At 39.3% G+C, this 22,347-nt stretch overlaps 1 protein-coding gene across 1 annotated transcript; it reads right to left on the bottom strand.

The window, feature by feature from the left end:
- Window positions 1-3,707: 3,707 nt before the first annotated feature.
- naprt (nicotinate phosphoribosyltransferase) lies at window positions 3,708-14,585 on the bottom strand. Its single transcript, XM_053513955.1, has 13 exons — window positions 14,208-14,585; window positions 11,667-11,794; window positions 11,494-11,576; window positions 11,198-11,328; window positions 10,833-10,948; window positions 8,466-8,659; window positions 8,221-8,361; window positions 8,060-8,144; window positions 7,883-7,963; window positions 7,685-7,787; window positions 6,640-6,797; window positions 5,897-6,004; window positions 3,708-5,823 (listed from the first exon to the last, which is right to left on the bottom strand). Exons 1-13 carry the CDS (start codon window positions 14,452-14,454, stop codon window positions 5,764-5,766), a joined length of 1,635 nt encoding a protein of 544 aa, XP_053369930.1. The 5' UTR covers window positions 14,455-14,585; the 3' UTR covers window positions 3,708-5,763.
- Between the last annotated feature and the right edge of the window lie 7,762 nt (window positions 14,586-22,347).

Raw genomic sequence — 22,347 nt, 5'->3', positions numbered from 1 at the left:
ATTTGTCACATGAAACATGCAAACAATATCATAAGGTCGAAAGAAGATCACCACCCAGAATTTATGTGTAAACAGGTCTGGATGGGAGATAGTAAACGGGAAATTGCTTACAAAGTGATCAATGACAATGACCTCAACTTGTTCTTTGCCACATCAAACTGGTTGTGGGAAATAGCATTTCCATCATCCCCATCAGACTACATGGCAGAATACATTTGACAAATACTTTTTTTTATTAGTTTCCAATTCTGATTGTCACTGTAGGACATGCACTCCATGATGTGTCCAGATTGTGGAAGTGATCACTACCTTGTTTGGGGCGAAATTTAGTTGCATCTTTCACACAATAATCCACACAAATCACATCTGCTGGGCCTTGTGCGCAGGCACAAACCAAATTTACAGCACTGGCACTGTTGGAAGACCTGGATGGAGAGGCTAAGCAAATATCTGACAACTTTCTGAAATCAGCTAATCTGTTATGCCCTGTCTTTTGCCATTAAACACAACCTCGTATCTTGGATCACTGCATGGACCTACAAGCTCAACCATGATGTAGCTCAAACATGATGCACACCACAAGGACTGGCAGAACCTCTGCTTCTTATCAATGCCCATAGCAACAATGAAAAATAAGGAATGGCAAGACACCAGGAACTAACAAGATAACTCCAGCGAGACAATCAAAGCACTTCTCAACTGATCTTTTACATGAAACACATATCATCATGAAAAAAGCAATCTTAGTGCCAGTCCATAATGCCAAGATACCTTGTCATCAGCCTCAATCACTGGCAGGGTGTTCATAAATGCAATCAAGGCCGCAGAAACATTTTGAACAGCCTAGTCAGGAATCACATGTAGGGTTCATTCACGTTTCTACAGTACATGTACATACGGGGGACAGCGAGCTCGCGGCCTCACTTAGCTTCCATAGAGGTATTATTACACCTAGTGGTCAAAAATGGAAACTGCAGCTAGAGAACAGAAAAGAAATAATGACAGAGTTACTAAAGTAGTGTAGAAGATGAGTGAGTAAATAATAATAATAATAATAATAATAATAATAATTTACACTATATGGTCAAAAGTATTTGAACAAACCTGTTAATTATTGAATTCAGGTGTTTCAATTACCTTAATCCCGAGGGGAGGGCAATCTTTATGCTTCAGCGTACCAAGACATCTTAGACAACGCTATGCCTCCAACTTTGTGGCAACAGTTAGAGGAGAGCCCTTTTCTATTTCAACATGACTGTGTCACAGTGCATATAGCTAGAACTATAAGACATGGTGTGATGAGTTCGGTTTGGAAGAACTTGACTGGCCCACACAGAGCCCTGACCTCATACACTTTGAGCACCTTTAAGATAAACTGGAATGAAGATTGTAAGCCAGGCCTTCTCATCCAACATGAGGGCCTGGCCTCATAAATGCTCTACAGAATGAATGAGCATGAATTCCCACAGAAACACTCCAAAATCTTGTGTAAAGCCTTCCAAGAAGAGTGGAAGCTGTTAAAGCTGCAAAGGGCTTTATTGTATGTTGATACTTTATTGTATCTAGCTTAAACTCCATATTGAAGCTGGATGCGATACTTTTGTCCATATGGTTGTACCTTGTAGTCTTTATCCCTGTGAAAATGCAGACAAAAAAAACCTGCCCTCATTCCGAAACACTTTGTTCTAAAGTAATTTGTCTGTGAATTTTGAGGTGGTGGGCTGGACATATTGCTAAAACCTAGCAACCTTGCTCCATCATATTACCTGGAGCTCAGCTGATCTAAAGCCATGAAAAGAGCTGCCACATGCTGGATGTTGTCAACTGTCAACTGCTGATTACAAGGTCGCTCTAAAAATTTCACCAGCCTGACAGCCTCTCGTTTATTTTAAAACGTTATTATTAGTTTTGGCCTGGCTTTCCAAACTCTGAGGTCATTAGCCCCTCTGGTTCTGTGTATGCTATATCGTGCTGGATCGTTGCCTTGTTTACTTAACTACTCTTTGGATTTGCCCTTTATTCTTTTTTGGATTGTGGACTAGTTAATAAACATCCAGCACATGGATTTCTAATGACTCCTCTGGATCCTGTTTGATTTAAATGCATAGGGTTAATTGTTTAAGGTATTAGACTAAAGTTAAATCATAGTTACAGTTTGGTTGTCAATTAGCTATGCCAAAGAGTAAAAAGTTTTTAAAGAATGTTGAGGGGTTTTTTTAGTCGTCAATTGCATAGATTTTTATATTGCAGATATGCATATGGTTTGTGTGCAAACTGAAATGTTCTATAATGTGTATTATTAATTTTTGTCACATTTTTATATATTAAAATAGGTACAGAAAACATAATAAATTAATAACAACATAAATTTTCTGTCACCGTTAACAGAATGTCTGTAATTTTAGTGGCAACTTTTATTCTTTATATGCTATAGTTCTGTCACATCTGCTGCCAGGAGCCTAATTATGAAATATTACTACTGAATCAGTAGCACAAGATACAGAATATTACACATCTAAAAGAATCGCGATGCTGCCCTCTAGCGGCCAATATGAAATGAACAGCAGTAACACCTGTGAGCAGAACGATCCAGTCGCAGCCGCGTTGACTCGTAGACCTTTGGCCTTGTGCTGGGGAGAAAGAGCCCTCACTGGACCGAAGTACATGGGTGGCTATGCTATTCTACACATTCTTCTAGCTAGATCGAAGCACTTTAATCTCCAAAATAAAAAAAATAATAAAAAAAAACAGTCTTAAAACATTACAAATGAAATTCCAATATCATCTTTTTCTGTTTTGAAAAAAGGAAATACAATTTAATTTACAATCAAAAGCATCATGTGTAATCTATCTAACCCTTGAACACTATCAAAACCTGGTAGGATGGTATGAACTGTCAACTCACGATCGTGAAAAAAAAAAACAGGATTGGATCCCATTTAAACACTAGGTAAAGTTGCTTGGTTAAAAAAATAATAATAATAAAAATCAACCATAAAAAACACAAAAGAACGTCATGAAAGTATACACACATAGTATATTGAGAACTCACAGGATTATGACTTAACAGCTGCATTACTGTAAGAAAAACACCTGTACAGTAAGTGAGACTAATCAAGAAAAGCTTGAATTTGCTAGGGTGCATAAACACTTTGGACTTTGGATCAATGGAAAAGATCATGTGGTCTGATGGGTTTAAACCGACCCTATTCCAGAGCGATGGGTGCAATAGAGCAGGAAGGGAAGCACATGAAGCGATGCTCCCATCATGCATAGTGGCCACTGTACAAGCCTCTGGAGGCAGTTTTATGATCTGGAGCTGCTTCAGTTAGTCAGGGATAGGCTTAGCATAATTATGGGGCAATAAAATAAAGTCAGTTGAATATATTGAATGACCAGATTATCACATATATGTAGTTTCTCTTCCCTGATGGCACAGCCGTGTTCCAGAACTCAAATTGTGAAAGAATGTTTCTGGGAGCATGAGGAATCGTTTTTTACACATGAACTGTGTGCTGTAATCTTAATGTGTGCAATTTGTTTTTTTGGCTAGGAAAGATAAAATAATAAATGTTTTTGGGTTAAGTGCAGTTTGCTGAAATGGCTGGCTTAAATTTCTCAGAACATTTCTTACAAAAATAGATAATGAGTAAAAGTTTAAACTGAATTGGCTTTATCCTGTTTGGAAGCAAAATATATTTTGTCCACAGATGATCTCAAAGTACACCTTACATTCGGTTTAAGGAAATGTCCTTGATCCATTTTAAGACATCTAATATTTGTTAGAAGTACACAATTATACCATTACATTTATACCAGTACACAATTATACCATTATATTTCAACAAATCCAAGATAAACATCAGTTCCTTCACCAAGCCATTCTTTTAATTTCTTTTACATATTGCAAGATTTAAAATGTTGCATGTACGTATGAAGACAATTTGTATGTAAATGATAAACTGCAAGAATCCAAGGTGTGTTTGAGAAAATATCGAGCTCAATCGTGAATTGTTACTTTTAAAACACAGGTAAAAAAAATCTCGACTCTATTTGTAGACAAAGGGACATTTTCTATTGTGAGGTTAACAGAAATAAAGCAAGAAACTAGAGAACTTTAAAATATGAAAGTTACTTAGAGAGTGGGATTAGTGTTTTAGAACAAAGCAGTCAAGATGTGATTGAATTTTCCATTGTAATTAAAGAGTGATTAACAAAAATATTGTATTAACTATGTAGAAATTTCAGACATTTTTTTACTCAGTCCCTCAAATTTTCACAGAATCAAAAGTAATTGGACAAACGTATTAGGAATTTTTAATATTGGGTTGCAAAAATGTTGGAGTTGCTACCAAGCCAGTTTTGTGCTTGTTTTTACACCTGCATTAATAAGATGATGCATAAAACAATATTAATATTCATTCATAGACTGCTTTTCCTGTGCACTATAGGGTTCAACATAAGTGTGTGTATCGTAAACCTGGTCATAGTCTCCTGGTATAGGCTACAGGTTTTCCACAATAATGAACAGGATAAGCGATAAATAAATTAATAAATGAATATTAATGAGATCATATGCAGAACACGTGACTGGGGAGAGTTATGGGCCTTTTTCTCCTGTTCCCATGGTGGCTCCTGTTATCTGCGTTTCGCTGATGAAAGCGTTTTATCCCCTTGGGTGTTTACTTAGGGATAACTAAACTCAAAGGTCACTCACTCTCACTCACTCATTGTCTATACCGCCTTATCCTATATGCAGGGTTACATGAGGCCTGAAGCCTATCCCAGGAGACTTTGGGCATGAGGCAGGGTACACCCTAGATGGGGGTACCAATTCATCGCAGGGCAAACATACATGCACAGTTATTCACGCACTATGGGCAATTTGGGAACGCAAATCATGTCTTTGGACTGTGGGAGAAAACTAAAGTACCTGGAGGAAACCCACAAAGTACAGGAAGAACATGCAAACTCCACAAACACAGACCCAAAGCCAGGTATCTAACCCAGACCATGGGGGTGCGAAGTGACAGTTGTAAGCACTAAGCCACCGTTAAATACAGAGACAGAGTAAACCCGAAAGACACCAAAACCAATTTTTCTAGATAACTAAAACATGTCTGAAACTGTACATGTATATGTAATTTATTGGTCAGCAGCATGTGTACTAGAAAGGCCACCAGATGGTGCTTATGTGTATTTTTTGAGCTCAGAAAAAAATTTTTCCGAGTTGGTCAGTTAGACTGTATATGAGTACTTTTTTCTGGTATTGCCTGTACTGTAAAGATTCAAGTATTCAAGTAAATTCACATTTAGATGATTGTGTTCGCAGCCAGCTACTGGTCCACAAAAAAAACTAGTTGTCCACAACAAATAAAGGAAATACATGTGACTTCCAGTCATTACTATATAAAATATGATAACAGCAACGAAAGGTCACTGTCTAAAATCTTATCAGCAGTGAGAAAGCTGATGCGATATCATATTCACCAGAAGAAACTGGGGTAACCTGTACTGGGGGACTTGGTTTGTAGTAGTCAAATGCAAAAAAAAAAAAAAAAAAAAAAGAGAGGTCACTGTTTTCTTACTAGCATAATGGTATCCTTAATCGAATAATAAAAATGTTCAACTTATTCATAAAACATACATATGCACACATTCATGTTAGTAGGAAAATACAACTGTGAAAAGATGAGCAATAAAAAAATGTCTCTGTCAACGGTAAAGCTTGCTGGCTCAATTGAAGAAAAAGTAATCACTATGTTAGCTGTTTCCTCTTCTGATGTCATGTACAAGAGAATAAATTTTCTCTGACACCGCCACCTATAAAAAAACAAATACATAGATTTAATAAAGAATACTTGTGTCATTAATCTTAGGTATACCAAACACTCACTGTATAAGACTCTGGATTCTCTAGTTTTTTGTGATGGCTGTACAAAGCCTGGATGGAGGTCTGTGCATGCAGACGACTCTCAAGAGCGCTGCTCAGGGGAAGCAAAATCTGGAAATACAGCATAGAAAAAACATTTGCTTCAGATATTTTAGTTTTAGACACTAGGCATGTTGGGATATTATGGTGTCTGGCTTTGCATTTCTAAATTGTTTAGAATCCGATAAATGAATGGAAAAGTGGGAGACTTTAGTTGCTGCAAATTCATTATTTATGCTGGCAGTCGTCATCAGCCACTTGTCTTCATCTAGCCTCCTAAAATTTGTTTAGACAAATACAATTACTAATAAAATTCAGAATTCAAATTTGCTGCCTATTTATAGAACATCACAACTAACAACTACCATAATCAGGCTACCCTAACAATAAAAAATATATATAATGCAGTCATTCAATGCAAGGTGGCATTATTAGACTGTGCCTTAAGGAAGCTGGAGACACTAGCCTTTCTGTGCATGCCTATACTGTACTTTATCTGCTCTCACCAGCTCTAAATATTGCCCTATACTTCCACCCCATCAACTCATTATTATGGACTTTAATTAATGAAAAAGAGAAGAATTGACAAAGTACAGCCTACACATAAAACATAAAATAGAAAGAAGTTCAATTTGTTGAAAGTGAACAAATTCAGTATATAAACATTTCTCTTCAGAATATAACACATAAACTAAGGGTGCAATTACCTCTCCATGGGAGAAGACATCTAATCGCAGGCTTGTTACATGGGCAGGTGTGATTGATTGGACAGCCTTATCTTGTCCTAAAGAGTGACAGTTTAGGGGCACTCCCACCTTTGGGGCAGGCTCGGCTGATAGGCATATGAGATCCATTTGAGGATGACCTGTGAATGGTGAAATCAAAACATAAAAAGGTTAGAGAAGAGGTGAGAGAGTAACTAGAGGACAAACAGCTAGAGTATTCTTTGTAAGCTGAGACAACAATCTCAACTGTGGGAACAAGAGGAGATTTTTGACACAGTTCTATTTTTAAGAATTTTAAAGAACTTGCTTAATAAAAATACTTTTCCGAAAGAAATTGAGAAAAAGCGTCACGATGGCGCACGACGGTTTCCTGGGCAAAATACTGAAAATACATATGAGTCAAGGGGCGTGGCTTCGGCTGTTGGCTGCCCCTCCCACTGCATATGAGTCTCACATGCACAGAGAATGTATCCAGCTTTGACTTCAAAGGCAACTGCACCCCTGTGATCTTCTACTGCAAGTAAAAGTAACTATAGGTACTACAGCTTTAGTTCTTGAAATCTTTGAGAGAGAAGGCTTTAAATATGTGCGATTTCAAGATTTGTTAGTGTATTTCAACAAATTGGGTGCAGGATGACAGTTTTTTTCAAGGTGATCTAAAGTGTTTTTAGTGTGTAACAACTCTACCAACCCCATTAAAGTCTTTGGAGTGATTTTTTTTTGCAGTGTTTTAAGGCTATTTTTAAAGGGGGAAATATTTTTGAACAACATGATTTTTACAGTAGTACAGTTTTTAGAGCGCATTGATGTGACTTCTCATTTTCCTATTAGACCAAAAATGAGTGAGCTAGGAGTCAGGGGATCAAAGTAGTTAAAAACAGATATTAAGACTATATTGAGATATTAAGCACTTTATATTTTAAGGGATAAATGAATGAAACAACAAGGAGTGCAAATTCCATCAACTTAGGTTCATTAAGTAAAAAAAAAAAAAAAGAGAGATAAACAGCCTGGAAAGCCTCCTGACCATCAGTATCCATGAGTCTGTAGACTGCCTTTCTGCCTGGCAGTGTGCTTTTCTCTGGGTCCTCACTCAGCTTCATCCTAGGCTGACCTCCAACCTCTACCAACTAATAAGAGAGAAATCACATACTGTATATGCACAATTCCACAGGCTGTATCTAAATGCTCTATCAAGTATGCTCTAAAAGTATTCAGAGGTTACCTTATACACACAACCGAGTGAGGGTTGACTTGTGCACGTAACAAGGTGAGTTCCGATACCCAGTACGTCTATCTCATTATCCTGAAAAAGTGATGAAAAACATCATGTTCATTATAAAGTTAGAATGGTGAAATTCTGGGAGATAGTGAAATATTTCTACTGTAAGTAATCTCTTACTATCTTGTTGAGTTCAGAAAGCCTTTTTTCAGACAAACTGTTCGAACCAACAATGATGAGTGATTCAAATGCAGGAACTGAAAAGCTAATGGAAGGCAGACAATCTACTGAGTATCAGAAGTCTAATATTCGTATAATATTTGTAAAAGACAATTACTTACTGCTTGCTGCACCGTTTGAAAACATTATACACTTCCAGAGATTGCCTACAGAGATCTCCACTATCCAGCCTTATACCCAGAGGCTGGTACTGCAACTGACAAAGCGCCAGGGCAACGGCACAGAAACAGGGCAGGCCACTACTGCAATAAAAAATAAAAAAAGAGACACATTGTCATGTTATATTCCTATGATATATTTGCATGAATAAACTTATTTTACTTCGAGAACCAGGACATTGTGTTACCTGCTGACACTGTAGCTGTCAATCACGGGAAGGAAGTTGCAAGGATAAGCAATCGCATAGGACAGGAAAGCAGCAAGTTCTCCCTCACGCACATGCTGTGGCTCAGCTCCTAGCAACTGACACACACGTCCTAACCAGTCCTTTACCAAAGGCACAAGTTCAACAGGGTCACCACCTCTTGAGGGCGCCAGAGTCTGCGGTAAGATTAAAAACCAAACATTAAATATTTACAAATTATGCAAAAGGTCACCTTTGCTAAAAAGGCTTAAAACAAGTCGCTTTAGAAATGTTGGGAGTGTCCCGATAGATATTCCCAAGCTGCAAGTTTTGCTCATTTAAAGTTATTTTTCTTTCTGTTTAGCAAGTAATAATTAAACTAAGGAAAGGGGTGGAGGTGTGACAAATGCTAAAGGGGCATTTCAGCTGAAGCATTAACACACAGGCTTTGGGCTAAGACTCTAAGACATATGTTACCTGGTAAAAAAAAGGACTACAATATGTAACCTTTAAGAAACCGTTCGCTCTGCACGCCAACTTTTTCTTTGAGCCCTCCATTTGGTGTTCAAAAGGAGAAACTATAAAGGCCAGTGAGGTCTTTACGGTGACAATAGCAAGCCGTCTTGAAGCTGAGAAAAAAGGGTAAATCGTAACCATTGCACAAGCACTGGCAAAGCCAATAAAACAATTTTGAAATAGCCTGAAAGAGAAAAAAAAAAGTGGAACCACTGGTTCCAAAGAAAACGGTGTTAAAGGTGAAGAAAAGCTTAAAATGAACAATCAGTGACATCACCTCCACAGAGCAGGAATGAAGGTTTCACAATCCACTGACTGAAGAAGACTTCTGAAAAAGCAGAAATCTAAGAAGCCAAGCCACAAAATCCAAACTGCTCAACAGCAGCAAGAATCACAAGACCAGACTGGAATTTGCAAAGAAAACGAAATGAGTCACAAAAATTCTGTAAACAAGATGAACCTTTAACAAACTGATGAAAAAGCCAATGTGTGGTGAACAAAACAGATTTGCTCATGAACCAAAAAACATAGAAGCTCATTGATCAAGCACGTTGGAGATAGTGTCATGGCTTGGGCTTGCATGGCTGCTTCTGAAATCTTCTCACTCATCTTTACTGATGATGGAACTCATGATGCGAGTAGTAAAATGAATCTACAGAAATTGGCAGGAAAATGATCCATACAGACTGCCAATCCAACAAAGGACTTCATCTACAAAGTAGACTTTGGAGTACACTACAAAGCTGGAAAGCATCACTAAAGAAGAATGCAATAGTCATGTGGTGTGAGTGGGTTGTAGGTATGATGGAGTTAGGGCAAGCAAGGGATTTGTACCCAAATATTAAGTATTATTTAGTTTAATTTACTATTTGTAAATAGTACCAAAGGTACCATGTTCCAAGTTAGTTGGTGGGAACCATTTTTCAGTGTTGGTGAGTTTTACATCGACTTTAATTTCTGGATTTACAGTTCAGTCTCATGGGTATTTGTTTCATTTCCTGATAAGTATTATTATTTACACAGTCTAGTATCTTGCATTCATTTATGTTGTTGATCTGTTTGGTTCTTTCTGTCATTGTTTGTTTGTTTTCCTGGAAACGTCGGGCATGAGTCGGGGTACACCCTGGACTGGGTGCCAATCTCTCATTTACACCATACAGGTAATTTGGGAATGTCAAAACAGACTACTCCAAAACTTGTGACTGAAGTCCACTTGGTGGCATAACCTCTTCCCTTTTGGGGACCCAGGTATATCCAGGGACACAACCACATGGTGGAGGTGGAGTTAACGAGTGCTGGTCCATGTCTCAAATGTGCCACAGGCTTCCTAAGATTGAGCTGAGTCATGGGCGCATGTGCACTGGCGAATCTGGGCTGTAATTAAAACTCAATTCACCATTGCTTTGCAATATGAGGTAGAAACATAAGGATGTGAACAAATATCATTTAAAATAGAACTGGCAGTTAGTCATTGCCTAGCCTACCTGCTGATTTTGGAAACACACTGGCCTGCATTTAAGACAATGTTAGGAGCATGGGCATGTTAAAATTTCCTACAGCACAGAATATAGGATGTGTGCACCGTCATCGCCTAGGCTGTGGAATTCAGCTCTGCTTTTGGAAAACACGGAGGCTGGAGATGTGTCACACATCTTTAACAAAATATCTCCTAAAAACAGTGGCCTGAAGCTTTTGCACAGTGTAGTGTATATATTTTACATCTAACTTTTAAGAGGGACTTGACTGAAAAAAAATTTGGTAAGTACTGCTTTAAAGCAATTCAGTCAAACACACAGGTCTGGACCTAAAATCAAGCTCTTTTCAATTTGAACTTTCTTCGCTGATATGACTCACCCGTGGACACACCTCCTCGAGAGAGGAGAAGGATGTGACATAAGAATGTGCAATAGTCCCTGCCACTGGAATTCCAAAAAGACGCCCAGCCAGAGCATTGCTTGTTAAGTCAAAACCTATAACCAAGGAGAAAAATGCAAAGTGCATGTGGTTCATCAACCTTATACAATAACAGATTTTATGCTCTCAGTGATTTTTTGTCTTTCTGTTTATCACATCATTTTGTGTAAACTCTAAAGACTATTATGCTAAATTTCCAGAAGATTTATAAAAGAATTAAGACAACTATATACTACAATTTGGTAACTACTGAAAATTGGTGCAAATTTGAAATATCCTCCAAGAGTGTACTACAGTGTATATACCTCCAATATATGTGTAGCGAGAAGCAGTCAGGCCTCCATCGGGTCCTTGAGCTCTCCTCAACCCCATCTCCATGAGTCGCCTCCTGGGTCCTGCAGCTAGACGAAACCGTGCAGCATTGGTGCACACCAGACTGACAGTACACAAGGAGTCAGTGAGTATTGTATAAACATGTATAACATTAAACATTAGTACACAAATACTGTTTGGTTTATTTGAACAGCATTTAATTGTAAAATTATTATTGATTTGCTTTCTAATCTTTACACTTTACACTCATACAGAAGGAGAAAATTACCTGGCATAGTTGACCAGACAAAGAAGACTGGTTTCCAGCAGCTGAACAACAGCAAGTGGACCAGACACCTCCATAAGAGGAACCTACATAACAGCATATAATGGGTCACTATTTCCTTTTTCACTCTTTTACCATAAGAAGTTTAACAGAGTGACTGTGAGTTTTTCACATACCCTGGCAAAAACAACGGTCCCCTCAGCTACTGCATTGACCGACACAGCGGACGAGTCGATCCCTTTGAGGTAGGTGAAGAAGTCTGGGTGTGTGTTTGAGGGTAGCACACTACGCAGATACTCCACATCTGTATAAAACATAAACAAATGTTAACATGTGTAAAGATCAATTTCTGCTTTCATGAGGGGTGTTCGGCTCAAACAGGGACTCCTGATTGGGCAGAATAACAGAACACACTAAGGAGAGTAAACACACTTTTTAGTTCTCTATATAATTCCGTGCTACACAAATGCACTTTCCAGTGTTTCACTAGTGCTTGAAAACCATCAAGGTGGAAAGATATCTTAGTACGCCGTAGCCATGATAGAACTGCCTGCCTCATGTCTGAAACGCTGGCCTCCCAGGAACTCCTTTAATGGCCGAAACATGTGGAAATGTCTAGGAGTGAGGTTAGGACTGTTATGGGGAGGTGGCAATAACTCCCAGTCAAGTTCCTGCAATGTGCAAGTGGTGTTGGTGAATGTTTGCACGTACAGTTCCCACTGATAGATGCGTCTCTTCCATGAGTTGGCGAGAACATATCTGTCGATTTTCAAGGATCAGGTCGAATGTTCACAGGGACCAACTGCACTGGGCTCTGAGTCACCTCGGCCGAGATCATCATTCACAGACATACTTTACAACGTTTGCACCATTACTGTGGCTAAGAATCTCATCTTCTGTAAATGTCAATTGCTTTTATGCCTCCATTCATAAGAAATTTCATCATAAGTCCTGGTGTAATTAGAAAACCCTTCATGTGGGTGTGTGTACATATATTAACGGCTTACCAATAAATCTAAAAGGTAATATCAATCCTAAAGTACCTTTATTGGTAAAGACAGATTAACATTTGCCCAAGATTGAGAATCCCCCCCCCCCTCCTGTTTTTTCCACAACAGAATTCACTGCAATCTCTAATAGAACATGCTCCCTGTAGGAATTTGGGAATGTTCTTCTCATGCTTGCTCTCAGTCAGTCTTTCCCCAATGACTTCCATGTGCATGAAAACTTTGTAAACTTTACAGCTTTAATTATTTGTGGACGTTGACTCGCTGTGCTTTGGTGTAAACAGACTCAAGGAGTGAATCAGGTTTCATCACAGAGACTAAAGGTCACATATTTGTTGACTTGCTTAATCATCTGTAGCACTTTATACATGGTCATAGGGGGTGGGGGGACCTATTCCAAAAGAGTTATGGCAAGAGGTGATGTACATTCTGGAGTAGGTCCACACATGGCATGTTTGGGAATGTCCTAAAATCTCCTGGGATGGGCTCCAGTCATAGTGCTAACCACTAAGCCAAGCTCATCCAGGAACCTCTGTAATCCAACTACTGTAGGTACCATGGAGGCCAATGGTGACCATTGTATTTATTCCCATTTGTACAACAGTAGTGTGCATGGGGAAAACATACAAACGGCATGCACAACAGTGCTAACCTAAACGCCACCATGACGCCTATATTCACTCATAAGATAAAATAGATTTTATAGCTACACTATATATACAGTACTATATACATATGCAAATATGTGTATACACTATATATATATATATATATATATATATATATACACATACACACACACACATACATACATACATACGTATATATGTATATAGTACTGTGTATACAGTATAGCTATAAATATCTATTATATATGTATATATTTAAACATATATAGTACTATATACACTATAGTATATTATATATACACTATAGTTATTTTATTTTACTTTATTTTATTTTAATTTATTTTATTTTACTTAGCACAGTATATTTTACTAGTTAATTTCATGTTTCTTTGTATATATACATATTATATACAATATTATATACAAAATATAATATTTCATACAATATTTCTTTGTACTGCAATATATCTTTATTTACTGCAATATATCTTTATTTTTACTTGTACAGTATATTTTACCAGTTAACTTTATTTTCTACCGTATTTCCTTTATTCATATTTATTTCTTATGTGTAAGCTTTTATTTTAAGGTCACTGGTAGTCGAAAAAGCATTTCACTGCATATCGTACTGTGTATGAGACAAATAAAATTTGAATAGTATATATACACTATAGTACAATATTTAGTATAGTACTGTATATATGGGTAGCTATAAATATATATTTATTACATAGGCTATATATATATATATATATATATATATATATATATATATATATATATATGTGTGTGTGTGTGTGTGTGTGTATACATACATATACACACACTCACATCTCTCTCCACACACACACACACACATATATATGGACTCGTTAGAAAACTTCATTAGTGTTCAACTTCAAGTGTGTGTGTGTGTGTGTGTGTGTGTGTGTGCTGACATTCAAAGGTATGAACGGGTGAACGGGGTTGTAAGGGCGTCTATTGCGCAACATTTCAGCAGCCACACACACACACACACAGTAGACCTCAGTGTGCAGCTCTGTCTCATTAAATCAGCTTTCTCATCTGCACCACCACTAACCTTCATCCGTGAAACGAAAGTCGCGCAGAAACTGCAAACAGTCGCTCAGCCCTGCGAACAGTGTGAATCCTCCGTCGAACGGATTGTCCCGGAAAAAGATCTCGAACACGGCGTGTTGCGTGTCCCTGCCCGCTCGCCAGTACGCGTACGCCATGGTGAACTGGTACAGGTCCGTGAGCAGCGGTGGCACTCTCTGGTAGGCAGAGGGCTCCGTGGTGGCACGGGGATCACCCGCCAGTGACGCCATGTTCGCTTGACGAAGTCCTCACTTACTTCGGGATAGTAAGTTATTCCACGCCTCCGGCCGGAAGCGTCACTGCCCTCCACGGAGCGATCGGCATTTACACGTGAAGTGTCGTAACTCGACGTGCAGCCTGTGCAGCCCCGGGCCAACGTGTTTCCATTTAGCGTATACTGCCAAGCCTGGAAATGTAAAGGCACGTGCCCTAAAGTTCTTATTCCGGGAACACTTTACACAGTTCCCCTTGAAGTGTTTTAAACGTGACATTGTTCATGAACGTTGTTTTTTCAACTGCTTCCACTGGGGGTCGCCACAGCACAGCATTTTGATTCCGACACAGGTTTTATAACACCTTATTGAAAAATTGCTACCATAGCCTGAATTAGTAGATTTGCACTAGCTTTTTTTTTTAAGCTAAATTCTAACAGTATATAACAGTAAGTGGAACATGCGTTAATAATTTATTGTAATATACACATAATACATAACATTATGATCACCTGCCTAATATTGAGTAGGCCCCCCCTTTTGCCATCAGCAGTGATGCACTGTTTGTTCTGTTACCTTACTATTACAACAAGCATTAACCTTTTCATCAATATGATCTACACTAGCTCTTCTATTCTATTGGACAACACAGGCCAGCCTTCACTCCCCATGTGCATCAGTGGGCCTTGGCCACTCATGACCCTGTTGCCAGTTTACAGGCTTCGTTGTATTACTTTTGGTAGGTCCTGACTACTCCAGACCATGAACATCCCAAAAGAGCTGAAGTTTCAGACCCAGACCTACAGCCTATCACAATCTGGCCCTTGTCAATGTCATTCAGATCCTTATGTTTGCCCATTTTTCCTGCTTCCAACAAATCAACATCAAGTAGAAAGGCACACTTGCTGCTTAATATATCCCAGTCACTTCTATAAGAATGGAAGGATTTTTTTTTTTTTTTCAAATTTCAAAATAGCAGTTTTAACAATGGTCATTGTCACAGCTTTACAGAATCAAAAGAAAATGAGAAAAATCAGTATGAAGTGTTTGAGAAATCATGTATAAACCATAATGATCAGATTGTTCATTTTTCCAAGCCAGGAGTGACATTGGCAAGGAAAAACTCCCTGAGATGGCAAAGGGAAGAAACCTTGACAGGAACCAGACTCAAAAGGGAACCTCTCCTCATTTGGGTGATAACAGATAGCAGGAATTGTTTTGCAGTTATACTCAGTGTTGGGCAGCTGGAAGGAAAATATAATGTTTCAGTTAGTATGGGGTCCACTTTCATTATTAGAGGCTCAGGTTCAAAATTGTGGGGAAGTTTTAGAGGAACATTAACTGCCAGCCTGTATATCATTCTTTAGTAAGTTTAGTAGGAAAAAAAATTTAAAGTGAGGGCAGATTAGATGGCCCCAGGCCTGGACTGACCATAGGGCATGCAATGCCCGGTGGGCCGATGCACATTTTGGGGCCAGGGCTGTCAGTCATAATTTAATATTTTTAATAAAGTTTATTAGGCCAATTTATTTATTACCGCAACGGTAGAGTATCTGAGACACGAATCGCGGCCTATTGGTTGACTGTCTTAAAGGACATTGAGCTAGACCAATGAAATCTCAGGCCACGCCCTGCATCCCTCCTGGCCAGCCCTCATCTCCCCTTGACAAAATCTGCTATTTAGAGTTCGACCGGAGTTTGAGATGAGTCTGTCTATAACAATGGATAAACCAGAAAAATAGAGAAAAGAGCAAGGGGGGTGCAGAGAAGCTGCGGGAGAAAAGACGCAAAAGCCTACAAGTGGAAGCAGCAAAATGTGCGAAAATCACAGAAATGTTTGCCACCACCACACGTTCAATTGCAGCTGCTGGTGTAGGGCCATCAACATCTAGCAACAGTGCAGAGGCAGTCCAGAGTGCTCAGGCTGCTGGAGCGGCACAAGAGAGTGTACAACAGAGTAACGTCAACATTAGCTACACAGATAAGGAAGGAGTAGTTATTAAAATTGATTTGAAGGAGGAGAAGGAGGTGGTGAGATACGTGACCCAGCAGGGACAGATTGAGGAAGGCTTCAGAATAGCTACGAGTCTGGTAAGAAGTAGCCGCAATGTTGGCAGAGTGAAGGGAGGGACAGTTATGTAGGAAAGACAGAGGGCTTTTTGTGGTGTGTGTGTGTGTGTGTGTCACTCGTGCATTTGAGTGTTTGTCGACAACCTGCACCACTAGCCTACTGTACTAGCCTGCTGCTACTTGCAAATGAACCGTCTGCCAATTAGGGGCTAGGCTACATTGCCATCCACATCAAATTAACGAGTGGTCTTACGTCTGTCACGATTGATTGAAATTGTTGTCAATCTTCACGCAGTACAACAAATAAACCCCCAGAGCTATATAAATGACATGGCTAACTATCGGATTTCTAAGTAGACACAGGTAGGCATACACACACGCAGAATGATGATAGCCCATGGAATTAACAATGAAAATATTAAGTGTAGCCTACATCTTCACTAAATAGTAAGCTATGTGGAGGATTTGTACGCTAACACTGTGCAAATGCTCAAATTATTGCAGTCAGACTCAAAAACATTTAATAGTAGTTTTGTGCAGAATTTCATCATTGCTAGGTTGGAGGTCACTCACGTGTGTGTGTGTGTGTGTGTGTGTGTGTGTGTGTGTGAGAGTGAGAGAGAGAGAGAGAGAGAGCGAGAGAGAGAATTGCTAATAAAAGACTGTATGATAACAATATTAAGAATTAAGAATAACTCACGTGTGTGTGTGTGAGAGAGAGAGAGAGAGCGAGAGAGAGAATTGATAAAAGACTGTATAATAACAATATTAAGAATTAAGAATCTTTTTTTTAATCAAAGTTATTCACTTCCATGCAGGTTACTGTGGTTTAATGTTTGAAACAAAACTGCCTCAGCATATTGTTTAAATAATCATGGTGGGCCGCTATGGCCAAAAATGCCAGGGCCGTTTTTTGGTCCCAGTCTCCAGCCCTGGATGGCCCTGTTGGCAAGATTGCTTGATGTTGTGGTAAGATTTGAGGGAAAGGTGACAAAAAAAATGCAAACATGTGAAAACTCATCAGTGGGCAACTTGGGGAAGTAAAATATGGGAGAGTTTAAGGAAATGGAAACTTGCTAAGAGGATGTAATACTAAAATGAAGGTGGAGAAGATAAGGGTGATGAACAACTCAAAGTGGGGTAAAAAGCGTTGTGGAGAAGAGGTTTTATTGATTGCAAGGGGGTGATTTCAGTGAAAAAGAATGACAGAAAAAAAGGAGAAAACAAAGAAGACTTATATCATCTTGACATCAATTGAGCAATCAGTCCTTCTATAGAAAGCATACTTGTTATCACAGGCATGTGGCCAAATAGCACAAATAAAAGAGATGTTCTGGTTGTGGTGGGGTTCATGAATATGGGAAATGCAGAGAATGTAAAGCTCCGGACGGGTTCGGAAATTACGAACACGGAGTTTGAGAAGAACTCAAACTGTTGTAGTAATGGGTCGTTCATGAACGATTCGTTCTTTTTGAACGAGTAGTCTCGGAGAACGATTCGTTCATGTTCTACTGGGCGCGCATGCGCAAATCATCGCAAAACCCCCGTAGGTTATGTACTGTACAGGAAACAGAACTGAGTGATTCGTCCTCAATGACTCTTCTACTCCGAGTCGTTCGTTCCTTTGTCACGTGACCCCCATAGACGCTATGCAATAGATTCAAAAGGACGAATTATTTATTGTTTATTATAATATGTCCTTAGCTGCATTGTAATATTTTATTTACTGAAACTATAGACAAAATTTGTTTGTGTAGACGCATTGGGGGTATTTTTTGTTGAAAATGCAACATTTTTATTTTTTATCAAAAGAACGAAATAAAAAAAAGATTCAAAGAATCGAGTTACAAAAATGATTTAAACTTCCCATCACTACTGTGGTGCAGTGTTGCCAACTTAGCGACTTTGTCGCTATATTTAGCGACGTTTCAAATCCCTCTAGCGACAATTTTTTTAAAAAGCGACTAGCGACAAATCTGGCGACTTTTTCTTGTGTTACTGGAGACTTTTGGAGACTCTGATGTGTCTGTACTGACTCTTCTCAACTTGCCACAGCAGCTGCCCCCGCCGGCCCCTCCCCCGCCCCAAAGCACTCACAGACAGGCCTGTCCTCTCGCAGGAGCCTCCCCCCCCCAACTGCAGTTACAGCAGGAGATGCTCACTCCTACGAGTCTTGACTGCAAATTAATTGCCCATGCGCGAATCCGCCGTTAAGTGATCCCGCCTTGACGACTTTTTTTTTTTTTTTTTTTTAAAGCGCCTAGTGACAAATCTAGCAACTTTTGAACAAACCTTAGCAAGTTTACAAATGTCGCCAATACTGTCCTGTAAGCACGAGGTCTTGCTTTCCCGGTACAGTTACTCATCTCCCTGTGTCTGCTCTGATCAGTGAGCGCGAGCTCCGGCTGAAAGGAGCAGCATATTCCCGTGACTGTACAGCAGCTAACATGAATGTGAATGAGCTGCACATGTGCAAACGGTGTTGCAACGGACCTATCACTTACCTGTTTCTCCTTTGCTTGAAATAAAACTATTTAATTTGACCATTTTCTTTTTTTTTCTTTTTTTTTTTCTTCCGACGCACTTATATTACTCACTGTTACAAAGCTTAAGTACATAATTATATTGCACACATGCAGTATTGCCAACTTAGCGACTTTGTCGCTATATTTAGCGACTTTTCAAATCCCTCTAGCGACAATTATTTTAAAAAGCGACTAGCGACAAATCTGGCGACTTTTTCTTGTGTTACTGGAGACATTTGGAGACTCTGATGTGTCTGTACTGACTCTTCTCAACTTGCCACAGCAGCTGCCGCCGCTGGCCCCTCCCCCGTCCCAAAGCACTCACAGACAGGCCTGTCCTCTTGCAGGAGTCCCCCCCGCTGCAGTTACAGCAGGAGATGCTCACTCCTACGAGTCTCGACTGCAAATGAATTGACCATGCGCGAATCCGCCGTTAAGTGATCCCGCCCTGGCTTGTAAGCGGGATGTAAATTTAAAATATCCTGTTCCGATGCATATTAAAAATGTTTTTTGTCTAAAATAAATTAGTGCACAAGAATAAATCGCTGCATTTGACTCAAACAGCCTCATTACTTACCTCATCCACTGTGTGTGTGTGCTTTTCTGTGACTTTACCTCATCCACTGTGTGTGTGCTTTGTCTTAATATAAACATATAGCTCGCTAGTTTATCATGTCTCAGTCAAAACTATACTCTCAGAAATTCAGAAAGGAGTGGGAATCAAATCCTGAATTCAACGGATGGTTGAAGCCTTTTATTGGAGATAATACACGGGCATACTGTCTGTATTGCAAGACTAATTTTTATGCCAAACTTTGCGATATAAAAAAACACGTCAACAATAGTTTCACACAAAGCAAACTGCCATTTATGGTAAAAAAAAAAAGCCTGAAAGCCACCATGGCATTAGTTATCGCTGAACACTGTTCTATGCTGGCATGTAATCACATTGGAGAAGCATGTAAAGCTGCTTTTTTACACTGTGCAGCGTGCATTATGCAAATTACGTGATGACATCATCTAGCGACTTTTTAGCGACTTCTACGACAGCCAATAGCTACTTTCCTTACTGACGAGTTGGCAACACTGCTGTGGTGCCGCTGTACTCCGGCGGGTCGGTCCCGGGGAAGCGGAGATGCGGTGGACTCTCCACGCGATACTTAGTGATAATCCGAGTATGGGGGAAGATGAGACATGAACTAGTCTCCTGTACACATTCTTCACTCACTGGTATGCGCCGTCGCGGTCCTTTTATAGTGAGCAGTCGACAGGTGGACGGTGTATGATTCGTCCTCGCTAATACCGGTGAGACGCGGCGCCCCGCCCCTTTTTGTGCTTTAGTGCTGTCCTAAGTGCTATCTGAGTTCCCTTTGTGCTTTCCCCAAGATGAGCGAGAAGGTGTTGTCCTACAATGTGCACTGGGCTTCAGCTCGTCGCCACCAGAGCAGGATGTTCTTATTGTGGAGGTGATCACAGTGTAGGTTATAGGGGGTGTGATGTTTAAAAAAAAAAAAAAAAAAAGAGGTACAGGCGCTAGAGACAGAATTTAGCAGAACAGAAATAAACGAAACAGAATAAGGAGTGAGCGAGTGAGTGTAAAAAAAGGGCAATTTATGATTCAAACAAAGCATGTTTTAAGATTTTCAAAACATTTATATTAGGAATGATATATGACGTATAAACTCAAATCTAAATTTCACAGGATTCAGGTTATTGTAACAACTGCTGAGTGTCATTTAGATATAAACCACTACCTCTTCTGTGTATCCTGTACAGGTTTGTGGGAGGCATAGAGCCTATCCCAGGAAACTCAATGTATGAGGCAAGGTACACCCACACCACCGCAGGACACACATGCACATACACACTCACATACTACAGCATGTCTTTGGATGGTGGGAGGAAACCGAAGTACCCAGAGGAAACCTGCCAGGTATGGGGAGAATATGCTAACTTTCCTTCACTCACACAGTCCTGAAGGACTAATCAAACCCTCCACCCTCAAGCTCATTTTGGTCACTATTAATAATTTTAGTTTTTTAAGACAATAATAAACAACTTTTTAAGCAGTTTATATTTTAGACTTGAGAGAAACCTGACATAGTGTGTATTTAAGAACCCTGGATAAAACCATTTGGATTTTTTTAATGGTTCTGATATGTATGTATATATGGTGCAGAGTGCAAACATGGACTCCTGCTGGACTAACTTTTTTCTTTTCACAGACATGAGGACTCCTGACTGAATCCTGACTGATATGGTTCATGTATGCAAATGTGTCAGTATAGGATATAATACACAGGTTGGTGATTTTGCAGAAGAAATTAGTGAAATTAGTTCATTCTCTTCAAGGGGAGTAAAGTATTCTAGGTTCTGTTCTGATGTGGTTAGTTTATTATCTACATCAATTAAGTTGTCTGGTCTCAATAGTCAGATTATTACTGTATATAACTGCAGCCAGTTAGCAGAGGCTGGTGTATGTAGCTGTATGCAAGAGGACTAACTTCATTTAATGCTAGATACTCATAGTGTTTAATCCAGATTAAACACAGTATATCAATTCTGATCTATGATTTACATATCTGATTATGAGTTTCAATAACAGTAAGCATGTTGGATGTAATAAATCTAATATTTAACAGTCCTAGCTTCAGATCAAAGGTGCTGGCTGTGGTCTCTATATTAATTAAATTACTAAAATAGACTTTGTGGGTGTCTCAGTATGGTGAACCCTGAGTGACGACTGTGCAGCTAGCAGACCGTTGGTTTCGTACCGTTTATTCGTCTGGCCTATTTATCCCTGGCCTGGGCTCTGGGTAGTCACCGATTAACTAGGCCTGTTCTAAGTCTATGCTATACTAAATTATCCCAATCTTCTCAGTACCTGTAAACTACAGACCAAATTCCCTGATATCACATGTATATAAATTAATAGAACTTATAATAAATGAGAGGTTAGTGGGAATCGGAGGGAAACTTTGATTAAGTGGGTTACTGTATGAGGTTACCAAATGAAAAAAAAGTGATAATGTCTTGCAGGATTGGAGCCGGAAGATGGTATTGACTCTCTGAGACAGATTAAAGTAGCTCTTAAAGGATTAACCTTTGATTATAACAGTATTGTATATGGACCAGGAGCAAAATCCGTGTAAAAAGACCTGGATATTATGCAAGCTTAGCCTCTGACCACAAACAGCTGTGGCCAATTAGGTGGGATACTGGATGCATGCTAAGAGAAGTAGGGGACAATTTTGTCTGAAAAGTAGATCAACTGGTAAAAGATATAGGATTGTATACTATACAGTTTGATGTAGCT

The sequence above is a fragment of the Clarias gariepinus genome, chromosome 2, assembly GCF_024256425.1.
Source record: "Clarias gariepinus isolate MV-2021 ecotype Netherlands chromosome 2, CGAR_prim_01v2, whole genome shotgun sequence".
Taxonomy (NCBI): Eukaryota; Metazoa; Chordata; class Actinopteri; order Siluriformes; family Clariidae; genus Clarias; species Clarias gariepinus.
The sequence above is the reverse complement of the archived record's forward strand: the minus strand, read 5'-3'. Positions and strand labels throughout refer to the sequence as shown.